The sequence below is a fragment of the Hyperoodon ampullatus genome (assembly GCF_949752795.1).
Source record: "Hyperoodon ampullatus genome assembly, chromosome: 2".
NCBI lineage: Eukaryota > Metazoa > Chordata > Mammalia > Artiodactyla > Ziphiidae > Hyperoodon > Hyperoodon ampullatus.
The window spans coordinates 36,533,336-36,551,606 of record NC_136915.1 but is presented as its reverse complement, the minus strand read 5'-3'; the positions used below and the strand labels follow the sequence as shown (position 1 = coordinate 36,551,606).

The window sequence follows — 18,271 nt, the reverse complement described above, 5'->3', positions numbered from 1 at the left end:
TCGGGGCTAGCCCTTCACATCCTGTGTGTCTCTGGGCCTCACCAGCATCTCCTGGGGCGTGGCCTGCACAGTCTGATGCAGGTGATTGAGGAACCAAGCCAGGCGAACATTTCGGGATATTCGATAATCCTTTTTCATCAACAGGAACACCTGCCCAGCTTCTTCCACCTGGGGACAAAGAGACATTAATAAATCCATAAAAATTCACTAGTTCCTAGTACATATAGATCATGGTGCAAGTAACTTGTCCAAAGAGCTCAGAATCCATTAGTGAGAGGCAAGGCAGCAGAAGTGAAACGTTTACCCCCACCTCAGTGCAAGGGCTTCCCAAGGATCCAATTCTCAACTCTTGGCTCCCACTCCCCCTATAAAGACCTCTATGTAGACCAAGTGACCTCTGGACATTTCAACGGATATGTGAGTTTCTCCTATAAACTCTAAGTTCTTTGAGGGTGGGGATTGTGTCTTGCTCTATTTTTGTGTCCCTGTGCGTGGCAAATTGCTTAAAACAGAGCAGACAATAATGCCTGGCAGTTTCTCCTAATAAGCCTTGACAACAGCAGGCACTAAAGGATCTTCACTGGGTGAATGGCAAGCCTACTAAAGACCTCAAAGCCCAACTTCTGTGGGTCACAGTCTCCCACCCACACCCTTCTCAGCTGTCAACGTTCTAGTTCCTTCCTTCCACTGCCTCATGGGCAGTCGGTTCAACCGTGTCCTAACAGGTGTCAGTTCCCTTGCCCGTGTCCTCACCTGTCACTACACAAGCCCAGCTAAATCGTGACTCAGGATGAATTTGACTTTCTTCCTTATCCACACAAATACCACACCAGCTGTACTTCGACAGAAAGAAACTTGTCACCTCGCCAGTGGTGCCACTTCTAGTGGCCTTTACCAACCCTTTTCTTTCTCCCTGGTCAGTAACCTTTCCTTATTCCCCTCAGGTTTTCCAATCTCTCAACCCCCGCCATCCCGGCAGATAAATTTGCCTGCTGTTTCGCAGAGAAAATAAGGGTCAACTGGTCTGAACTCCCCCAATGTTTCCTCCAGATTAACCCTTATCTGTAACATTCCTTTACCCCCTTACTCTTGCCTCAGATGAAAAGATTACTCTCCTCCTGTTTAGACAAACTGCAAATTTCTCCTCCGGTGTTCCTAGTGAGGGGGAAATGACAGGCTGTGAGGAAGTGAGCAGAAGTCAGTGACTACCTGTTGAGAAACGGGATGTTGAAAGGAAGTGAAGATTTTTTTTTTCAATAATGGGGAAATACACATGGAGAAGAGATGGAAAAAGTGCTGGAAAAGCAATAATGAAGGGTGCCTGATGTCGGAGAAGAGTGTGGAGAGCAGAGATGCAATGACTAAAGATGAAGGAATTCTTTCTTCCTCAGAAACAGATATTAGGAAATGGCATGGATGAGAGGAGAAGGAAGAAGAGGGAAGGAACTCATATTTATTGAGCACCTAAAATACATTCAATAGTACACTGTAAAAGTTAAGTACAAGAATTTCAGATTCAAACAGCCTGGGTTTGAATCCCAACTCAGCCTCTTATTAGCTGTGAGATTGTAGAAAAGGTACTTAAACTATTTAAGCCTCAGTGTCCTCATTTGTAAAATGGAGATAAATCCTAATACCAATCTAATTGTGCTGTTCTGCAGATGAAGGGAAACCGTGCATATGAAGCACTCAGCATGGTGCATGGTACTTATAAGAATATAATAGAAGTCAACTATTACAGGTTATTACCAGGCCCAATACTAGGCTCTTTACCTAAGTAACTGCATTCAGTCTTCACACAAAACATTTAATAGAAGAAAGTTGAGGTCCAAAAAAGTTAATTTCTCAGCAGAATTCTTAGCAGAATTCGTAGGCATAGGGTCAGAAGTCAAACCCAGGCTTGATGAGCTGCAAAACCCATCTACTGAGTGTGACAACTGGATCAAACTGGGGACTTAAGAGCAGAAAAGATTTAAAGTGGTTACAAAAAGGAACATGATGGGGGTTTATAAATAGAAAGGATGCTTTGACATAATCAAAAAGACAATTTAAACATCAATATGATGTGATTTAGTATTATTTTGTGTTTTGTCTCTACACCATCTAAAATCATATTTTGGGAAATACTACTCTCTGTTGTACTGTTTCCCTGCACTGGCCTGAGGCAGGCCCTGGCTAGGATTTTGGATTTTATCCAAGAGTTAGGTCAAGCTACCAAACTCTTTTTTCAGCAGGGCAGTACTATTATATCTGCATTCAAAAAGAATTCCATCTGGCTACCACATGATTTAGAAAGATCCCCTAACAACCAGGGGAGATGACAATGGCCTAGACCAGAGCTACTCAAAGTAGCCATTCTGTGAACTGTTTGAGACTGTTCCTGAAGAGACAAGTAGTTGTGCTAGAATGTAAAACCAGCACTGCCTTTCACTGAGAGAGTCTTGGAAAAGTCAGTTGAACTAACAACCTTCAAGACAAGTGAGCAAGTGAAGTGAGCTCAATTGTACTTTAAGGAATCTTTAAAATAAGATGGACAAGAACTGGTGATTAACTGAAGTAGGGAGGAAAGTAACCAAAAAAAAAAAAAAAACCCAAAAAAACAAGGTGTCAAGGATGACTAAGGCAACATCAGAAACCAGTAAGTTGCAGGATGATTTCCGTTAGCTAGAGAAATCAGATATAGTTATTTCCCATCATTTCTAACCACCATCCTCCTCAAAAGGTCCCATCAAACTGAGCGCTCTTATTGCCAAACTCCTAAAAAGACAAAAGGGGCCTACTGGCAAAGAAGGAAACTGCAGCAATGACCTGCCCTCTCTTTCTCTGATCCTTGGTCTCAGAAGATACTCCCATAAATAAATAAATAGAAAAGACAGTCTTCTCCCTGATTAACATCTCGAAAATTCTGCCAGATTGCCTAATTTCTTTCCCACAGTGTTAGTCTATTAACTTGGGTATACTTACATATTGTACTGTAAAACATTTAATATTAACTTTTCATTGGTATTTTGTCAACACTCTTATAAGAAATTCAAGGCCTGATGGCTTCCATATGTATGATTAGAGCACCAATAAGCACCATAAAATATATTCCTTTGTATTGGGCTTTGGCTTTCTTAGAGAAAGAGCAACTGTGCTCAATGCCAGTAGGCAACCTCTCCCTCAGGAGTGGCTGAACTGGTGTGGGTATGATATTAGTGACCTCTCTCGTCTACAAGTTGACGATGCTGGATCCTTGCCAAGGTTCTTATCTAAAAAAGGACGGGCTGGGCTCAGTATTATCAGAATAGGAAGGATATCCCAGCTCAGCAGCCCTTTCTGTTTATCACTCTATCCCCAGAGCCTGGTGCATTGCTTGGCAATAGGAAGCTCAATAAAATTTTGCTGAATAAGTGAATTCACTATATGTTCTAAGCTAAGCAAAGCAAACGCGGCATTTAAAATGAATCAGAGGCAGTACAACTCTTCTTAAGGTAAGGTAATCTTAACACTAGTCTCCATATTTTTCCTTTTGTTCTTCTTTGGTGCTTAGTGAAGACTTTTTTTCAAATGCCAGCCTGTTTCAGTTATGCAAGGAAATATCCAGGAAAGGAGTTTTGGCCCATATTGAGCCAGGGTTAAAGGAGGGAGCACCATAAGGACAGTTGGGGACACTTGGTCACTTCATCTTCTAGGACTAAAATCCTGGCCACTCTGGGTTTAATAAATGAACCTTTCCATGATTCCCTACACTGTTTGTTATCTCTGCTAGGCATTCACAAAGCAGTCTGGACTTCTTAATAGCATCCACCACAGTTCATAATGAAGAATTTGTGTATTTTTTAATGTTGGTTTCCCCTACAAGTGTAGAAGCTCCAGGGAGGTAGGGGCTGTCTATATTGTTCTTTGTTGTATCTCTAGTAACTAGTGCAAGACACACTAAGGGTTTGAATATTTGTTCTCTTCTCTATTTCAAGCTATGTTCTTAGTAGCTTACCAGAGATTCCTAATTTTCCATTTTTATCAACATCTGGCTTTTGTTGTTCAAGAGTTCTCATCCTTCCTCATCTGCTTTATGGAAAAACTAACCCAGTCTGTTGTTTGGACTTTGCCTCCATGAAAGTTGTTTTTACCAAGTTTTTTTTCCACTAGTATGTTCTTTACTGGTATTATCTTCTTTTCTACAATTCTGGAATCGGGGGAAGGGGAGTTGTAGTGTAAACTCGAATAGATTTGTTTTAGACAAAATTACAGTATTAGGGAAAGAAAATGTGATATGATAGCTGAGACTCTGGGCTTGAATTTTAGTTTCCTCCTCTATAAAATACCACCACCTACCCCAATGATGGGTGAAAGCACATTGTAAAGTTAAAAGTGTCACATAAATGCACATAGTAGTAGTAACAAGGTGCTGCTTCTTTGAGTCTGGAGGAAGTCCTGCACAGCCATTCCCTTCAGCTTTTTTGGCTCACCCCCGCTTAGTTGGCAGAGTTGGAAATTTCCTCACACTGAGCCAGAATCTGTCTTGTTGATATTACCTTGACCTGCTCTTGAAATCTGTTCTCTTGAACATATCTAACTCACTTTGGGTTTTACCTCCTGAGGCCACACAGGGAAAAATCTGAACCTCTGCCAAAGGAGAAGCTATCAAACATCTGATGATGGTTCTGAGTCTTTGATTCTCCATAATAAACATCTCCAGGTTCCTTAAATGTATCTCAAATGGCATGGTTTCAAGTTCCCTCACTATTTTATATCTTAGATCACATGCCTATGAATGAACTCTGGCTGGTCTACTTTTCAACTTAAAATGTGGGGGCCAGAATAGAGCACAATACCCAGGTGAGGTCACAGATTCAGAATCTCCTAGATTCTATTTACTTCAGGCAAAGCTTTACCATGCTACTGACCCGAGAAACCTCTCTGACTTTCTCGCTTCTGCTGCTGCTTAGACACATCCCCCATTCTCTCCTCATGCAGCTGGCTTTTTTGGGACACACACAATTATTCAATTTGTCCTATTACGTTGGATAAATCCAGCCTATTTTCTATTGTGAAGCTTGACTGCTGTTTTGTCTTCTAGTAAATCTCTTTCCAGCTTAATTTCTCTGCTAATTTGATCAGGATGCCATCAAGTCCTCATCCAAGTCCCAAGAGGACAAAGGCAAGGTGAGCATGCATTCATTTATCATTATCAGTCAACAAATTTACGGAGAGCCTGATACATGCTAGCACTGGGCTGGTCCTAAGGATACAATGGAAAGCAAAAATTGGCATTCTCTGCCCTCACAAGATTTACCCTATAATGGAGGAAAAAACTAATCAAATAATCACTCTAAATACTATATTAATACAAACTAAGTGTGCCAAGGATAAGAATGTGGTTTCATGACAGCAAGTAACAAAGTAACCTGACTCAGGCAAGAGTCTTAAGAGAAAGTGACCCTGAAGACTGGGCAGGGTTGGCCTAGTGAGGAGGGAAAGGGGAATACACCAGATGGAGGATATAAACAAGCACTGTCCTATTAGAAGCTTTTCTTCACACTATTTGTTAGTAGGCTGCTTAATTCCACTGCTGTGCAGCTTCCATTTCTCCACCTTGTTTTGAAGGTTATTTTGAATGACAGACTGACTCTTCAAGGCCAAACTGAAGTCTAGTTCACCAATCAGTTCTTATAGAATCCACTCTCTTGAAACCCAGAACATTTCCTAACTCGAGTTTTCTCGCAACATTCCCCCCATAAATGATCTTTCCAAGTCAACGACTACATTTTCACAAACATCATCTCTAAGTTTTCTTCACATTCAAGAGGTGATTTAACAGAACTAAAGACTCAAGATTTAATTAAAGCAGCGAGAATGGTATTTTTCCAAGTGTGATCCAAGGACCAGCAGCATCAGAACCACCTGATGTGCTTGTTAAAATGCAGATTCCTGGGCACCATCCGAGACCAACTGAATTAAGAGCTGAGAGAGCTTGGGAAGCTATACGTAACAAGCTCCCCCAAGTGATTCTTCCGCTTTACTGTTTGAGAATCCCTGAATTAGTTGTGTTCTCCCAGCACCCACACTCATATGGAGCTTTAATCCCTGATACTTAATCCTTCTGAGTCTGAAGTGCACTGGAGCAGTCTGGCAAAGAGAAAGCAGGGTTTCGAAGTCAGAGATCTGGATTTAAATCTGGCCCTACTACTTGCTATCTAGGTGAGCTTGGACAAGTTAGTTTTTCCAGGCCTCCGTTTCTTCATCTATAACATGTGGATAAGAATGTCTACTTCACGGACTTCCTTGGCGCAGTGGTTAAGAATCTGCCTGCCAATGCAGGGGACACGGGTTCGAGCCCTGGTCTGGGGAGATCCCACATGTCGTGGAGCAACTAAGCCCGTGCGCCACAACTACTGAGCCTGCGTTCTAGAGCCCGCAAACTACAACTACTGAGCCCAAGTGCCACAACTACTGAAGCCCGTGCGCCTAGAGTCCGTGCTCCACAACAGGAGAAGGCACCGCAATGAGAAGCCCACGCACCTCAACGATGAGTAGCTCCCACTCGCTGCAACTAGAGAAAAGCCCACGTGCAGCAACGAAGACCCAGTGCAGCCAAAAATAAATAAATTTTAAAAATAAATTTAAAAAAAGAAAAGAATGTCTACTTCAGAAGAATGTTGTGGCAATTAATCAGGAGAGTCAGAACAATGATAGAGGAAGCCTATCATTCTTTGGAACATTTATTGAGGCCTGTATACCATTTATAGCAAGATGAATAGAACATGATCAGGCACTGTGCTGCATACCATGGATACCAAGATGAAGCAAACACTGTCCTTCTTGTTAATTTGTTGTTTGTTCATGGCCCCTGTCCCTTGGTGGTTAAGGTATAAATTATTCCTGGAGGCTTTTCCAACCCCTGTGCTGTTTTCTGTTAACAGAATCCCACAAAATAACGTAGTCTCCACCTGCCCTTGAACCACTGTACTTATGCCAAAGTCCTGAACCTCTAGCACAGCTTCAACCTGAATCTTCCTCATCAGCCTTCTCTCTCACCCGCCTCCACCTGAGTTCGAGTGCCTCGTATCAAACGCTGGTTCTGCTGCTTATTAGTATAAGGCCTTGGTGAAGTTACTTAAACTCTGTGCCTTAATTTCCTCATCTGAGAAACAGGGATATTAAGAGTGCTTTTTTTTTTTTAAGATTTTTTTGAGGTGGACCATTTTTAAAGTCTTTATTGAATTTGTTACAATATTACTTCTGTTTTATGTTTTGGTTTTTGGCCGCAAGGCATGTGGGATCTTAGCTCCCCAACCAGGGATCAAACTCGCACCCGCACCCCCTACACTGGAAGGCTTAGTCTTAACCACTGGACTGCCAGGGAAGTCCCAACAGTGCCTATTTCACAGGGGTTTTCCGAGTATTAGATGATACTCAGTAAGCACTCGTGTTAGCTATTCTCACTGCCACTGCGCCCACTGGCAGCTGCTTCGTCTTAGTTCTCTGCAGGTTCTCAGCTCCTCCTCACCTCAGGATTTTCACTGTTCCCTTTGCCTGTAATGCGCTCTGCCTCTTCTCACAGCCACCTTCCACTCCTTCTTCCGGCTTAAATGTCATTCCTCTGAGGCTTTCTGATCCACCCCTCCACTGAACGATTAGGTTAAGAACCCTTGTTAAACACTCATTCATTCTGTACTTTTCCTTTGAAGCGCTTATTATCATAATTCAACGTGTGCACTCCATTAGAATAGGGAATGTGTCTTACACTGCTCCGTATCCACCCTGATAATTAGCACAATTCTGAGTCCATAGCAGCAGCATAAAATAATTTAAGTATCTAGGGAATGAATGACTTCTTAAATCTGACTATGCCCAATATTTCTCTCTTGGAATTGTAATAACCTCTAACAATCAGTTACTTTTCTGCTCAGGGGCAGAACTCTTCACTCCCTTTACCTTCTGAGATAAAATTTTCGGAAATGTAAATCAAGAATTCAACAAATGAACTTTTGGCTGAATGAGACCTCCAGGAGCGTATGTCTTGACTCCAAGTTCCTTTAGATTTGCACTGCTCAGTATGGTAGCCATTACCATATGGGGCTACTGAGCACTTGAGATGTTGCTATCCAAAGTGAGATATGCTGTAAAATACACTCTGGATTTTAAAGACTTGGTACAATAAAAGAATGTTAACTATCTCATAATTTTTAATATTTATTACATATTGAAATGATAATGTTTTGGATATATGGGGTTAAAGAAAAATATATTATTAAAATTAATTTTACCTTTTTTTTTTTTTTTTTTACCTTTTTAAATGTGGCTACTAGAAAACTGACATATATGCCTTGCATTGGATGCAATGCTGTTTTAGACTACCTGCCTAAAAGGTATGTTGTATTTCACCACAACATCCCTCCATTCTCATTTTAATCCATAACAAAACATACTCCAAATTCCTTCATCGGTTTTTCTCAATGATATTTCTGATGCATAGGCTACTCCATCACCCCTGTCAATACATCTGATCCTTTTTAATAGGGTAGTTTCCTACAACCATATTTAATCTTGGGTCATTGACATTGAATTGGAGATTTACCATCCTGTGGTTACTTTATTATTTATACTGTAAACATTATGACTAAGAACACAAGATCTACAGCAGACCACCAGTTTTGGAGTCCTGGCTCTGGTACTTACTAGCTGGGCAACTTTATTACTCTTAATATCTATCTCTGTGCCTCAGTTTCCTCAACTGAAAAATGGGGATGATAATATTGTCTACTGCGTAGGGTTCAGAGTATTAATTGATGTTGGTAAAGTGCTGAGATGGTCCCTGACACACAGTAACCATTCAATAAGTAAGGACAACTATCTGCATCAGTATACACATCTCTCACCCTTCCCATCTACTCATATATTCTCTTGTAACACTGGGCCCCTCTCCTAGTGACGTTGTTCTTTGCAAATCCGAGATTTTATACTCAGATCTTCTAACTCCAAAACTCTGCTACACCCCAGCTGAGAGTAGCACTTGGGTAAGGTACTTCTCTCGATATTCAGTTTCTTACCTGTAAATGACAGTGGGTATTGCCACCTTCCTTTGCACAAGTTTGAATGACACAATGTATATAAAGTTCCTTGCATGGTCCTTAGCACCTTATGGATACTTTATTTGCATTTTCTGATTTAAAACATGTGACCCTAACAATACACCAAGGATAATTACTTTATGAAGAAGGAAACAGGCCGGCAAGTCAAGACTTGCCCGAAGTTGCACAGATAGTTACACGGCAGCGCCAATACCGGAACGAGGTTTCTCTCTGAGTCAAATGTTTTTTCATGAAACCAAAGCTGCTTTCCAAAAGCATGAGCGCTAGAACTAAATTCATGCTGTTTATGGCATTCCAATATTTGAAGAAATGCAGCAACTGGCAAAGCTGCCCACTGAAACTGCAACGGAAAATCAAAATACAGGTTTTCTTAATACCATTACGAAGTCAAAGAACCCGAGAGCCCTAGAGTTGGCGTCGTGGATGAAATTTCGACAAACAAAACAGCGACAAGTTCCTCCTCTAGCCCCCCGAGGAAAGTGCGGGTGAGGAGATACGACTGTCTGGGCTTCGGGCTGGCCCGGCGGCCCCGGACCCGGAGGAGGCCACGGCCGCGCCCGGCCGCCGAACCCTCCCCCTCGGATCTCGGGACCCAGCGCTGCGCCCGCCCGCCCCTCACCTCCGGCTCCGGGCGCTCCGAGGCCATCACACAGCCCTCCCGCGCCGGCCCGGGCCAGAGAAGCTGCTCCGCTCGTGACCCCTGACCCGGCGGCCTGGCGACCGGCGGGACAGGAAGTGAGGGGGCGGGCCGAGTCCTGAGCTTTCTGATTGGCTGACTTGGGAAACGGAAGAGGAAGTCTTTGACACCGCCCCTGTTGCCGCAATGCAGGTGAGGGCCAGGTTGGCGCTAGTGACCGGTACCTAGCTTCGGGTATCGGGACCGAGAGTGGGCTGGCGGAGGAGGGAGTGAGGAGTTGGGGCTGAGAGGAGGGGGTAGAGCCCTCGACCGTCGAATAAGGGGACGCGCGATGGGGCAGAGGCCCACTGGCGAGGGAGCGGCGCAGATGAGAGATGGGGGTGGAGCCCGGCTGACGGGAGACAGACTGCGGTTAAGTTGGGAGGGAGAAGGCAGCATTGACTTGCTAGGGTGTGGGAGAGGATCAGGTTGTAATTTGGGAAGGTTGAGGTGCAGTCCAAGGAAGACGGCTCAAGAAAGTGGTGGATCGGCTCAGGCCCTGGCCTAGGCTGTTGGATGGCCGTTGTTGGATGCCGACAGAACAGGTAATCTGTAATTGGAGAGAAGCCCGAGGGTGGAAGGAATTGTGGGACCGCGGTGGCCAAAAGCCAGACTAATATAATCTGAGGCCGTGGGTGGAACCCAGGATCAAGGCTCCTGTCCTGCACGTTGGCAATTTGGTAAGACAGTTTTGCTTCATTCTTCCTAGTCTGTGCCCGTTTTTCATTTGTCACTTAGTTTCTTGCAGCTGGTAGCCTCTCCGTAAGTTTTTATAGGTTGACTAAGCTTGTGAAAGGGGAACAGGAATATTGGCACAGAGATAAAACGAGTGCAGATTAATTTAGCAAGGAGGAGGTTGAAGCAGCAAAGACTGAGGGCAAATGAAGGTGGGGGGTGGCAGCGGTGGTGGCGGTGGCAGTGGCAGGTATTCAGAGGAGGCTTCATGTGTAGGTAGATTTTCCAGAGATTGTATCATGGGCAAGAATGGCTAGACTCACCGGCAGGTTTTAGGACAGAGGAAGTCAGAGAATGTATGCTGCAGAGGTGCCCAAAAGATAATAAACCCCAGGCATTAGGTCTGGTGAAAATTACTCAGTGGGAGAGAATAGAGTGTACCTAATACAGAGAAAAACCAGGCCTGGATTAGGAGCAATGAGAGAAAAGAATCAGTAGGTAGGAGGAATTGAGGTCAGATGAATTGGTTTAAAGGTCTAAGGGTTGACGTTGTCTGTAACCCTAATACCAAAGAAAGTAAACAACCTGGCTCTCCCTATGCCAATGAGATCCTGTGTCACTGGACTGGTGTTGCACACTGTCATCCTGGCTTTTCAGCCTTCCTCTATATGTGTCATCCTCACACTCATCTGAGTAACCAACCTATTCCTGTTGGTGCAGAGGGAGGAGAAGCAGCTTGAGGCGTCATTAGATGCACTGCTGAGTCAAGTGGCTGATCTGAAGAATTCACTGGGGAGTTTCATTTACAAGTTGGAGAATGAATATGACCGGCTGACCTGGTAAGGGTTGCCAGGGCAAGCTGGGGAGGGCTCCATGGGTGGGGGGGCCAGGCCATCTGCTGGATAGGACATCTCCAGTGACTTAAGCATTTATCAGTTTGCAAACATCTCTTGATTTAGAAAGAGTTGGGTTTCCCAACCTTTAACACTGGAGTTGGCTTTGGGCCCCCATGGTAAGGAAGTAGAGAAATGCCCAGTTTCCCAGCCCAGGTTCTCACTAGCTTTTGGTTCTCATCCTTTGACTTCTCTGGGAGGAGGTCCTCCCGCAGTGGGTCCTCCCACTTCATTATTCATACTGGATCTCTTGCCATGGATGTTGCTGAGTCTTTTAGGTCCAATCTACTCTGGAAGTGTGGATACTATTTTTAGGCCAGAAAGGAGACTTTTACCCAGTTTCTGAAGTTTTAGTGATAATAGTAGCCATGATTCCTATTTCGCCATTGTCCTCACCCCCATTCAAATATAGTAGTCCCCCCTAATCTGTGGGGGATAAATTCTAAGACCCTCTGTGGATGCCTGAAACTGTGATAGTACTGATACATATACTGTATATACTATGGGTTTTTTTCTATACTAATGGGGTGGGTAGCGTATACAGCATGGATATGCTGGACAAAGGGGTGATTAACATCCTGGGTGGGACAGAGCAGGATGAAGCAAGATTTCATCACGCTGCTCAGAACAGCGCCCAGTTTAAAACTTACGGATTGTTTTTTTCTGGAATTTGCCATTAAATATTTTTGGACTGTGGTTGACCACGGGTAAGATGAAACCTCGGAAAGTGAAACTGCAGATAAGGGGGGCCTGCTCTAATGACCTGCCTTTCTTCTCCATCTGTATCAGAAACTGAAAGTGCGTCCCTCTTTCTTAACCCCATAATCCCTGTGAGCCAGGCTAGTTCCTGCCCAGGCCAGCCATAGGGCTATGAGTGTTTTGGGGGTGAGTCTGGGTATTCCTAGTCTGAAGGACCCCTTTGAGGCTCCTTTACCAGGAACATTGTGACACCCTCTTTCCACCGCCAGGCCATCTGTCCTGGACAGCTTTGCCTTGCTCTCTGGACAGCTGAACACTCTGAACAAGGTCTTGAAGCATGAAAAGACACCACTGTTCCGTAACCAGGTCATCATCCCTCTGGTGTTGTCCCCAGACCGAGATGAAGATCTCATGGTAAGAGGAGGAGAGGGGTGCAACTTGGTAAATTAAGTTCTTAGATGAGGACCGAGGGCACAGTGGTTGGTTGGCTATTCTGGAAGTCCTGAATCTGCAGTAGTGTGTGGCAGTAAGAAGCGACACACTTTTGGAGGCCTTGCTTTTTGTCCTTCTGGAGTTGGGAGAGCCACTCCCAAACTGAATTAATCTGAGGCATATGTCGCCAAGACAAAGGCCTGTTTCCTCCAACACCTGTCTTGAGCAGAAAGCATGTCCTTTTGTGACTTTTTCTTTTTTTTCTTTTTTTTGGTTTTGTTGTCGTTGTTGTTTTTTGGCTGAGCTGCGTGGCATGTGGGATCTTAGTTCCCCCACCAGGGATCCAACCTGTGCTCCCTGCAGTGAAAGCACGGAGTCTTAACCATTGGACTACCAGGGAAGTCCCTGACTTTTTCTCTTTCAATCTTTGATTTAAATGTGGCAGAGAGAGGTTTATCCTTAGGTCTGGTAGAGACAGGGGAGTGAGTAGACAGAACCGAAGGATGGAGTGAGGGGGATAGTGTCTTAGGAAGCCAGATATTGTTAGTCTTAGGTTGTGTTTTCCCTGAAAATGCACTGTTTGCCTGTGGAAGGAACTCTGTATATATCAGGCCAGATTGAATCTTCTTGGAGTGCACAGTAGGATCAATAAAATCTGTGTGTTACAGAGGCAGACTGAAGGACGGGTCCCTGTTTTTAGCCATGAGGTGGTCCCTGACCATCTGAGAACCAAGCCTGACCCTGAGGTAGAAGAGCAAGAGAAGCAGCTGACAACGGATGCTGCCCGCATTGGTGCTGATGCAGCTCAGGTTGGACTGAGTCACTGCCCTGCTGCCCCTACCCCAAGTTTTATCATGAGAAGCTGGGCATTACCACCTCTGTATGGTAGGGATGCACAGCTGGTTACCCCTCAGTTGCCCCTGGAATAGCCCAAGGAAGAAACTTCCCCGTAATCATTTCTTGCTTGCCCTAATCTCTGCATAAATTTATGTGTGTTGCAGAAGCAGATCCAGAGCTTGAATAAAATGTGCTCAAACCTTCTGGAGAAAATCAGCAAAGAGGAACGAGAAGCGGAGAGTGGAGGTATGGAGGGATTGGTGGCAAAACGGAGGAGGAAAGAGGGATAAGATCAATAGGAAGGGTGGTGTTGGTAGTGGTGAGGTGAGGACGTAAGGATGTGCTGCTTAGGAAAAGGTATGCGTCCATTCTGTTAGCCTTTTGTATTTCTGGCCAGCCCTGGAGCAGGTGGAGGAAATGGGCAAAGGGAGAAGGGAGTATTCTGAGATAGTCATGGGGGTCCTCTGGCTCTTCCTCTGGGCTGCCAGGGAGCCTAGATTCTGCTGAAGTCAGAACTCCAAGCCCTGGTACCCATACTGGTCTTCCTGCTGCTAGGTTCGGTCCAGGGCCAGAGGCATACCTCGGGGTCCCCACTTACCTTTTTCTTCAGGTCTCCGGCCAAACAAGCAGACCTTTAACCCAGCAGACACCAATGCATTAGTGGCAGCTGTTGCCTTTGGGAAGGGGCTGTCTAATTGGAGGCCTTCAGGCAGCAGTGGTCCTGGCCAGCCAGGCCAGCCAGGAGCTGGGACAATCCTCGCAGGAGCCTCAGGATTACAGCAGGTGCAGATGGCAGGAGCTCCAAGTCAGCAGCAGCCAATGCTCAGTGGGGTGCAGATGGCCCAAGCAGGTCAACCAGGTAAGGTGACAGGGATTGGCGTGGTGGCAGACCTTGAGCAGGGAAGTGGGAATAAACTGGGTTATCTGGGGCCCCAGCATCCCCAGAGCTGGAGATATTCTCCTTTTCTCCCTTGGACTGTGACCCAGAAAAAAAACTTTTGGAGTAAAAGTCTCATTTGAGACTCTTAATAGGCACCAGACAATGAGGAAGAACTTTGACGAGCAGAAACTGCTCTCGCCTCCCACCCCATCTCAGACCTCGGTCTCAACGACCCTTCTGTCCCCTTTAGCTCTGGATATTAGGTGTGTTTTCACTGTCTTGTCTTAGGTAGAGAAATGAATGGTCAGACCTTCATTAGGACCATTGGGTAGGTGTGTTGGGAATGGACAAGCAGGCAAGTTTTCTGGTGCTGCGTGTATTCCTTTCTCTGTATCCTGTCTCTCCTGCTCGCTTTTAGTAATTATAAGAACAGCCTGGCAGAGTTCAGATGCAAGCAGCTAGAAGAGGTATTTTCTTCCAAGCTGTCTAGGCAAAGGGACAATTAAAATAAGAGAACATAGCACTCTTTTACCTGTGACATTAAATGGGGGTCCCACAGATTTAGTTCTCTTTCTAGGAGGGGATGAGCAGGAGCCGGGTGTGTTCCAACCCCTCCCACTATTCCTCCTCCTAGACACCTTCAGGGAGAGGGCTGGACGAAGAGCCACACCTCTGAGCCTTGCCGTCCAGGGGCAGATGCCACAGAGATAGCGGAGGTGCAGAAGGGAACCTGAGGGACCACATCTCTGATTTACCGTGAACGTCTTACTGTGCTTCAGGTGTCTTTCTTCATGTTCCTTTTAGGGAAAATGCCAAGTGGAATAAAAACCAACATCAAGTCGGCTTCCATGCATCCCTACCAGCGGTGAGTGTGGCCGACAACCTCCACTCCCAGGTGCTCTTTGCAGAGTTGGGCAGTGAAACTGCCTTTTGCCCAAAGCTGACCTAGATGGGTATAATAAAAAGAATACGGGCTTTCAGCCACAGACAGATCCCATCTCCACTGCCGACTAGCTGTGTGACCTTGGGCAAGTGACCTAATTTTTCTGAGCCGGTTTTCTTGTTTATAAATGGTGATAATACCTACCTCATAGGGTTGTTGTGAGGATTAAAATGGGAAAATGAATGTAAAACACTTGGCACAGTCTATGAAATAATGGGTATTCAATAAATGAGAGTTTCTACAGCCACTTCTCCCCACTGCCCCCTCCCCTCTTCAGTCCTCGATCCAGAACTTACCCTGATCTGATACTGCTTCATGTCTGTGGTGAGCTGATGGACACAAGATCATGGACCGCTCAGCCCTGTTTGAAAGCCTGTGCTTATTTCGTGCTGCCAGAAACGGTGACAGCCTCTATGTCCTTAGAGGCCTACTGTCTCCTCAGGCCTTCCTGCCCAGATTCCATCCTGGCCATCTCTCCAAGCTGCAGGTGACGAGGCTTCTGGGCTGAGACAGACTGTCCACTTGTGGTTCTGGAGAAGCTCAGGCCTGCTCTACTCTCCATCCTCTGAGAAGCCAATTCAGCTCTTATCTGGGACATAGTCACAAAGTACCCTATCCTTTACCCTACCCTTCACACACGAAGGACGATGTTGAAGGCCCGGTATAGGGGGGCTTCTTCAGGAAGTGGCTCTACCAGGCAGGACTATGTGAGAAAGGGTTTTTCTTAGCAGATGAAAAAGTCCCTTGTTCCCCAGACTCTTTTTTTCTTATTTTAGAGGGAGAGGGGAATTGCACCTCACACCATCTTTCATCGTGGTTGAGTTATCCTCATAACATGCCTAGTTCCTGGGCTCCAGCCAGGATGGTTTTTCTCCAGTACACTGAGCCTGTGGTTCCAATAAGGGCCAGATGGATGGCGGGAGGTGGCAGCCGCCAGTACTTTTGCCTGCTTTTATAAAGCTGAGAGCAGAGTGGGCTTGGGTCTCCAGCTTAAGCTGCCTTGCTTAGCTCTCTGTTGTGAGCTAGGGCAGGGGTTGAGTCAGCAGAAGTGGACCAAAGGGTTTCTCTGAATAAAGTTATTTAAGTGGATGGCCACTGTGTCAGGGTTAATCTGACAGATAAATTGAGACAGCTATGTAGGGATTGGAGACTACATGTCAGAGACTTTCAAGGTTGCTGCAAGGCAATTCTAACTTGTTTTCCAATAAAAAGTTTTCTTATCTTTGATTAGCTTTGATCTAAATGTCCTGAGAGGTAATAGGAGGCCCTTCTCACACCTTCCAGCTGCCTTTTTTCTGTTCTCTTCTGTCACACATTAGTACTTGGGCATTTGTTCAGTGCCAGGCAGAATTCTGCCAGGCTGTGGCAGCAAAGGGCTGGAAAAGTGGTTGCAGATGTCACATCCATTCCTGTTCCATTAAGACAAGAAATGGTATTCACACAGCTCACTGGTGATAGTACACAAGAGCACAGAAAGTCCTGCCATCAGCTCTGAGGCAATGTCGGACCTGTCCCCCACTTCAACAGTGCTCCCTTACTGGTCTGTCAGCCCACTCAGATGTTCCTTATCTTCTCTTCCCTTCGCACTGGAAATGTCAGAGCTAACTGACATATTGGATAGAGTTCAAGGTGTGCTTCTCTAAAACCCCTGGAGCATATTTGGTGACTGCTGTCCTTTATTCTGCCAAAAGATTCCTTCCTATTGAAAGTTTCTTGAAAAGTTTTTGGACCTATTGAAACCACCCCAAGTTTCTTTGTTGTCCCAGGCTAATATCGACGTCATTCCCAAAGTACCATCTGAAATGGATTCCTTGTCCTGCCAGAGTGGAAATGTCCTCCTGCGCCAACAGGGACATATGCAGGACCCCACCTACATCTTGTGCCCTTAAACCAATAGTCATTACTCTGCAGGCACTCATGTCTTTATATTCACTCCGGGAGCACGTGCTCTCATTCCCAACCCCTCAACCCCAGATCCTCTGGAGTGCACAAACCTATGTAGCATTACCAACTTTGGGGCCCAAACAGCCCAGTAAATAAATGCCTCAATGGAGAGTATCTCCCATCCCTAACACACTCATTCCCAAAGGAGGGAATACAGAGTTTCCTTTCAAGAAGAGGACATTGACCTGCTCCCTTGCTCAGATTTCAGATTTGCAAAAGGTGGCCCTCTTGCTCCACTCTGGTAGTGTTGCTCAGTTTCTGATGGCTCTGTTTGGCCTGGGGCCTGTGTTTTCTCCTACTCTTGGGGCCCCGGGAGAATGAGATTAGGCCATCGTCTCCCAGGTGTGTGTCTGGGCTGGAGAAAGAAGCAGCAGCTGTGAAACTTCTATCTTCTGTAGCACAGAGGTCATCCTGCTGAAGGCGGAAGCTTACTACATCAGCATTTGCAGGACACCCATTGCTAGGACCACTCCCTCTCCAGCTCTGCCCTGAGGCTGGGACTCAGTCATTGTTGAATGTCCCTTTTGCTGACTGCCCCAGTCACCCTGTTCTCTTCCCCTCCTGGTGTCTATTGCCCTACCTAGCTAGGTTACCTAACTTCACCTTGCATTTTCTTGGGAAACCGCCAAGATAGATAGGTTGTTCTAGCTAAGTGCTCCTTCTAACTCCGTTATCAGTCCTGCCATTAGGACCGAGCTGCAGCGGGTGTAGCGCCCACCTCCTGTCATGTTGTTGAAGGGAAGAAGCTGAGCTCTGCAGGAATGCCCCAGTGCAAGGCTGGTCCCTTTCCCACCCCCTTCTCACCTCCCCCAGGCAGCTGGGAACAACCTCTCCCTTTGTCTGAGCTGCTTGTACAGAATAATCCTCCTTATGGACAATGTATTCTCTGTGCCCTGTGGACACAGGAGCCGTGTGAGCTGATCCCAGCACCAGGCAGGACGGAGGCGGAATCCTTCCAAATGCCTAGGTCCTTCCAAATGCCCACCCTAGGTCAACTCCCGATTACGGTTCAGAGAAACTACCAAGGGATGTACATTTTCTTCCATCTGTTCCAGATTTGGAGGGCTAGCCTATTGAAGTTTAGCAGTGGGCCAGGAGTAGGGTTGGGGGCTGTGGTCCCTCTCTGGTTCAGTCTGGAGGGTTTACTGTGCCAACCTATGGAGGCTCGATGTGGCTCTGGCCTGTCAGCTTTGAACACACAGGGGCTAACACTTG

General features: G+C 45.7%; 2 protein-coding genes across 3 annotated transcripts in view; one reads left to right on the top strand and one right to left on the bottom strand.

The window, feature by feature from the left end:
* SZT2 (SZT2 subunit of KICSTOR complex) overlaps positions 1-9,723 on the bottom strand; it is a gene marked incomplete at its 5' end in the record, with an annotated part of 50,820 nt that extends 41,097 nt beyond the window's left edge. For both annotated transcript variants that reach the window (XM_079697564.1, XM_079697565.1), the window contains 2 exons: positions 43-168; positions 9,697-9,723. In XM_079697564.1, coding sequence (XP_079553690.1) covers positions 43-168; positions 9,697-9,723 — 153 coding nt within the window. The remainder of the gene's footprint in view (positions 1-42; positions 169-9,696) is intronic.
* Positions 9,724-12,398: 2,675 nt separating this feature from the next.
* On the top strand, positions 12,399-15,318 carry MED8 (mediator complex subunit 8). The gene is made up of 5 exons (XM_079697633.1): positions 12,399-12,434; positions 13,121-13,261; positions 13,454-13,535; positions 13,900-14,148; positions 14,974-15,318. The coding sequence occupies exons 1-5, from the start codon at positions 12,432-12,434 to the stop codon at positions 15,036-15,038; spliced, it is 540 nt and encodes a 179-aa protein (XP_079553759.1). The 5' UTR covers positions 12,399-12,431; the 3' UTR covers positions 15,039-15,318.
* Positions 15,319-18,271: the final 2,953 nt, after the last annotated feature.

Bases quoted from the DNA above. Each gene is read 5' to 3' on its own strand.
- MED8 (XM_079697633.1), top strand. The intron at 13,536-13,899 runs GTATGGAGGGAT...CTTTTTCTTCAG, and splicing joins ACGAGAAGCGGAGAGTGGAG to GTCTCCGGCCAAACAAGCAG. The intron at 14,149-14,973 runs GTAAGGTGACAG...TGTTCCTTTTAG, and splicing joins GGCCCAAGCAGGTCAACCAG to GGAAAATGCCAAGTGGAATA.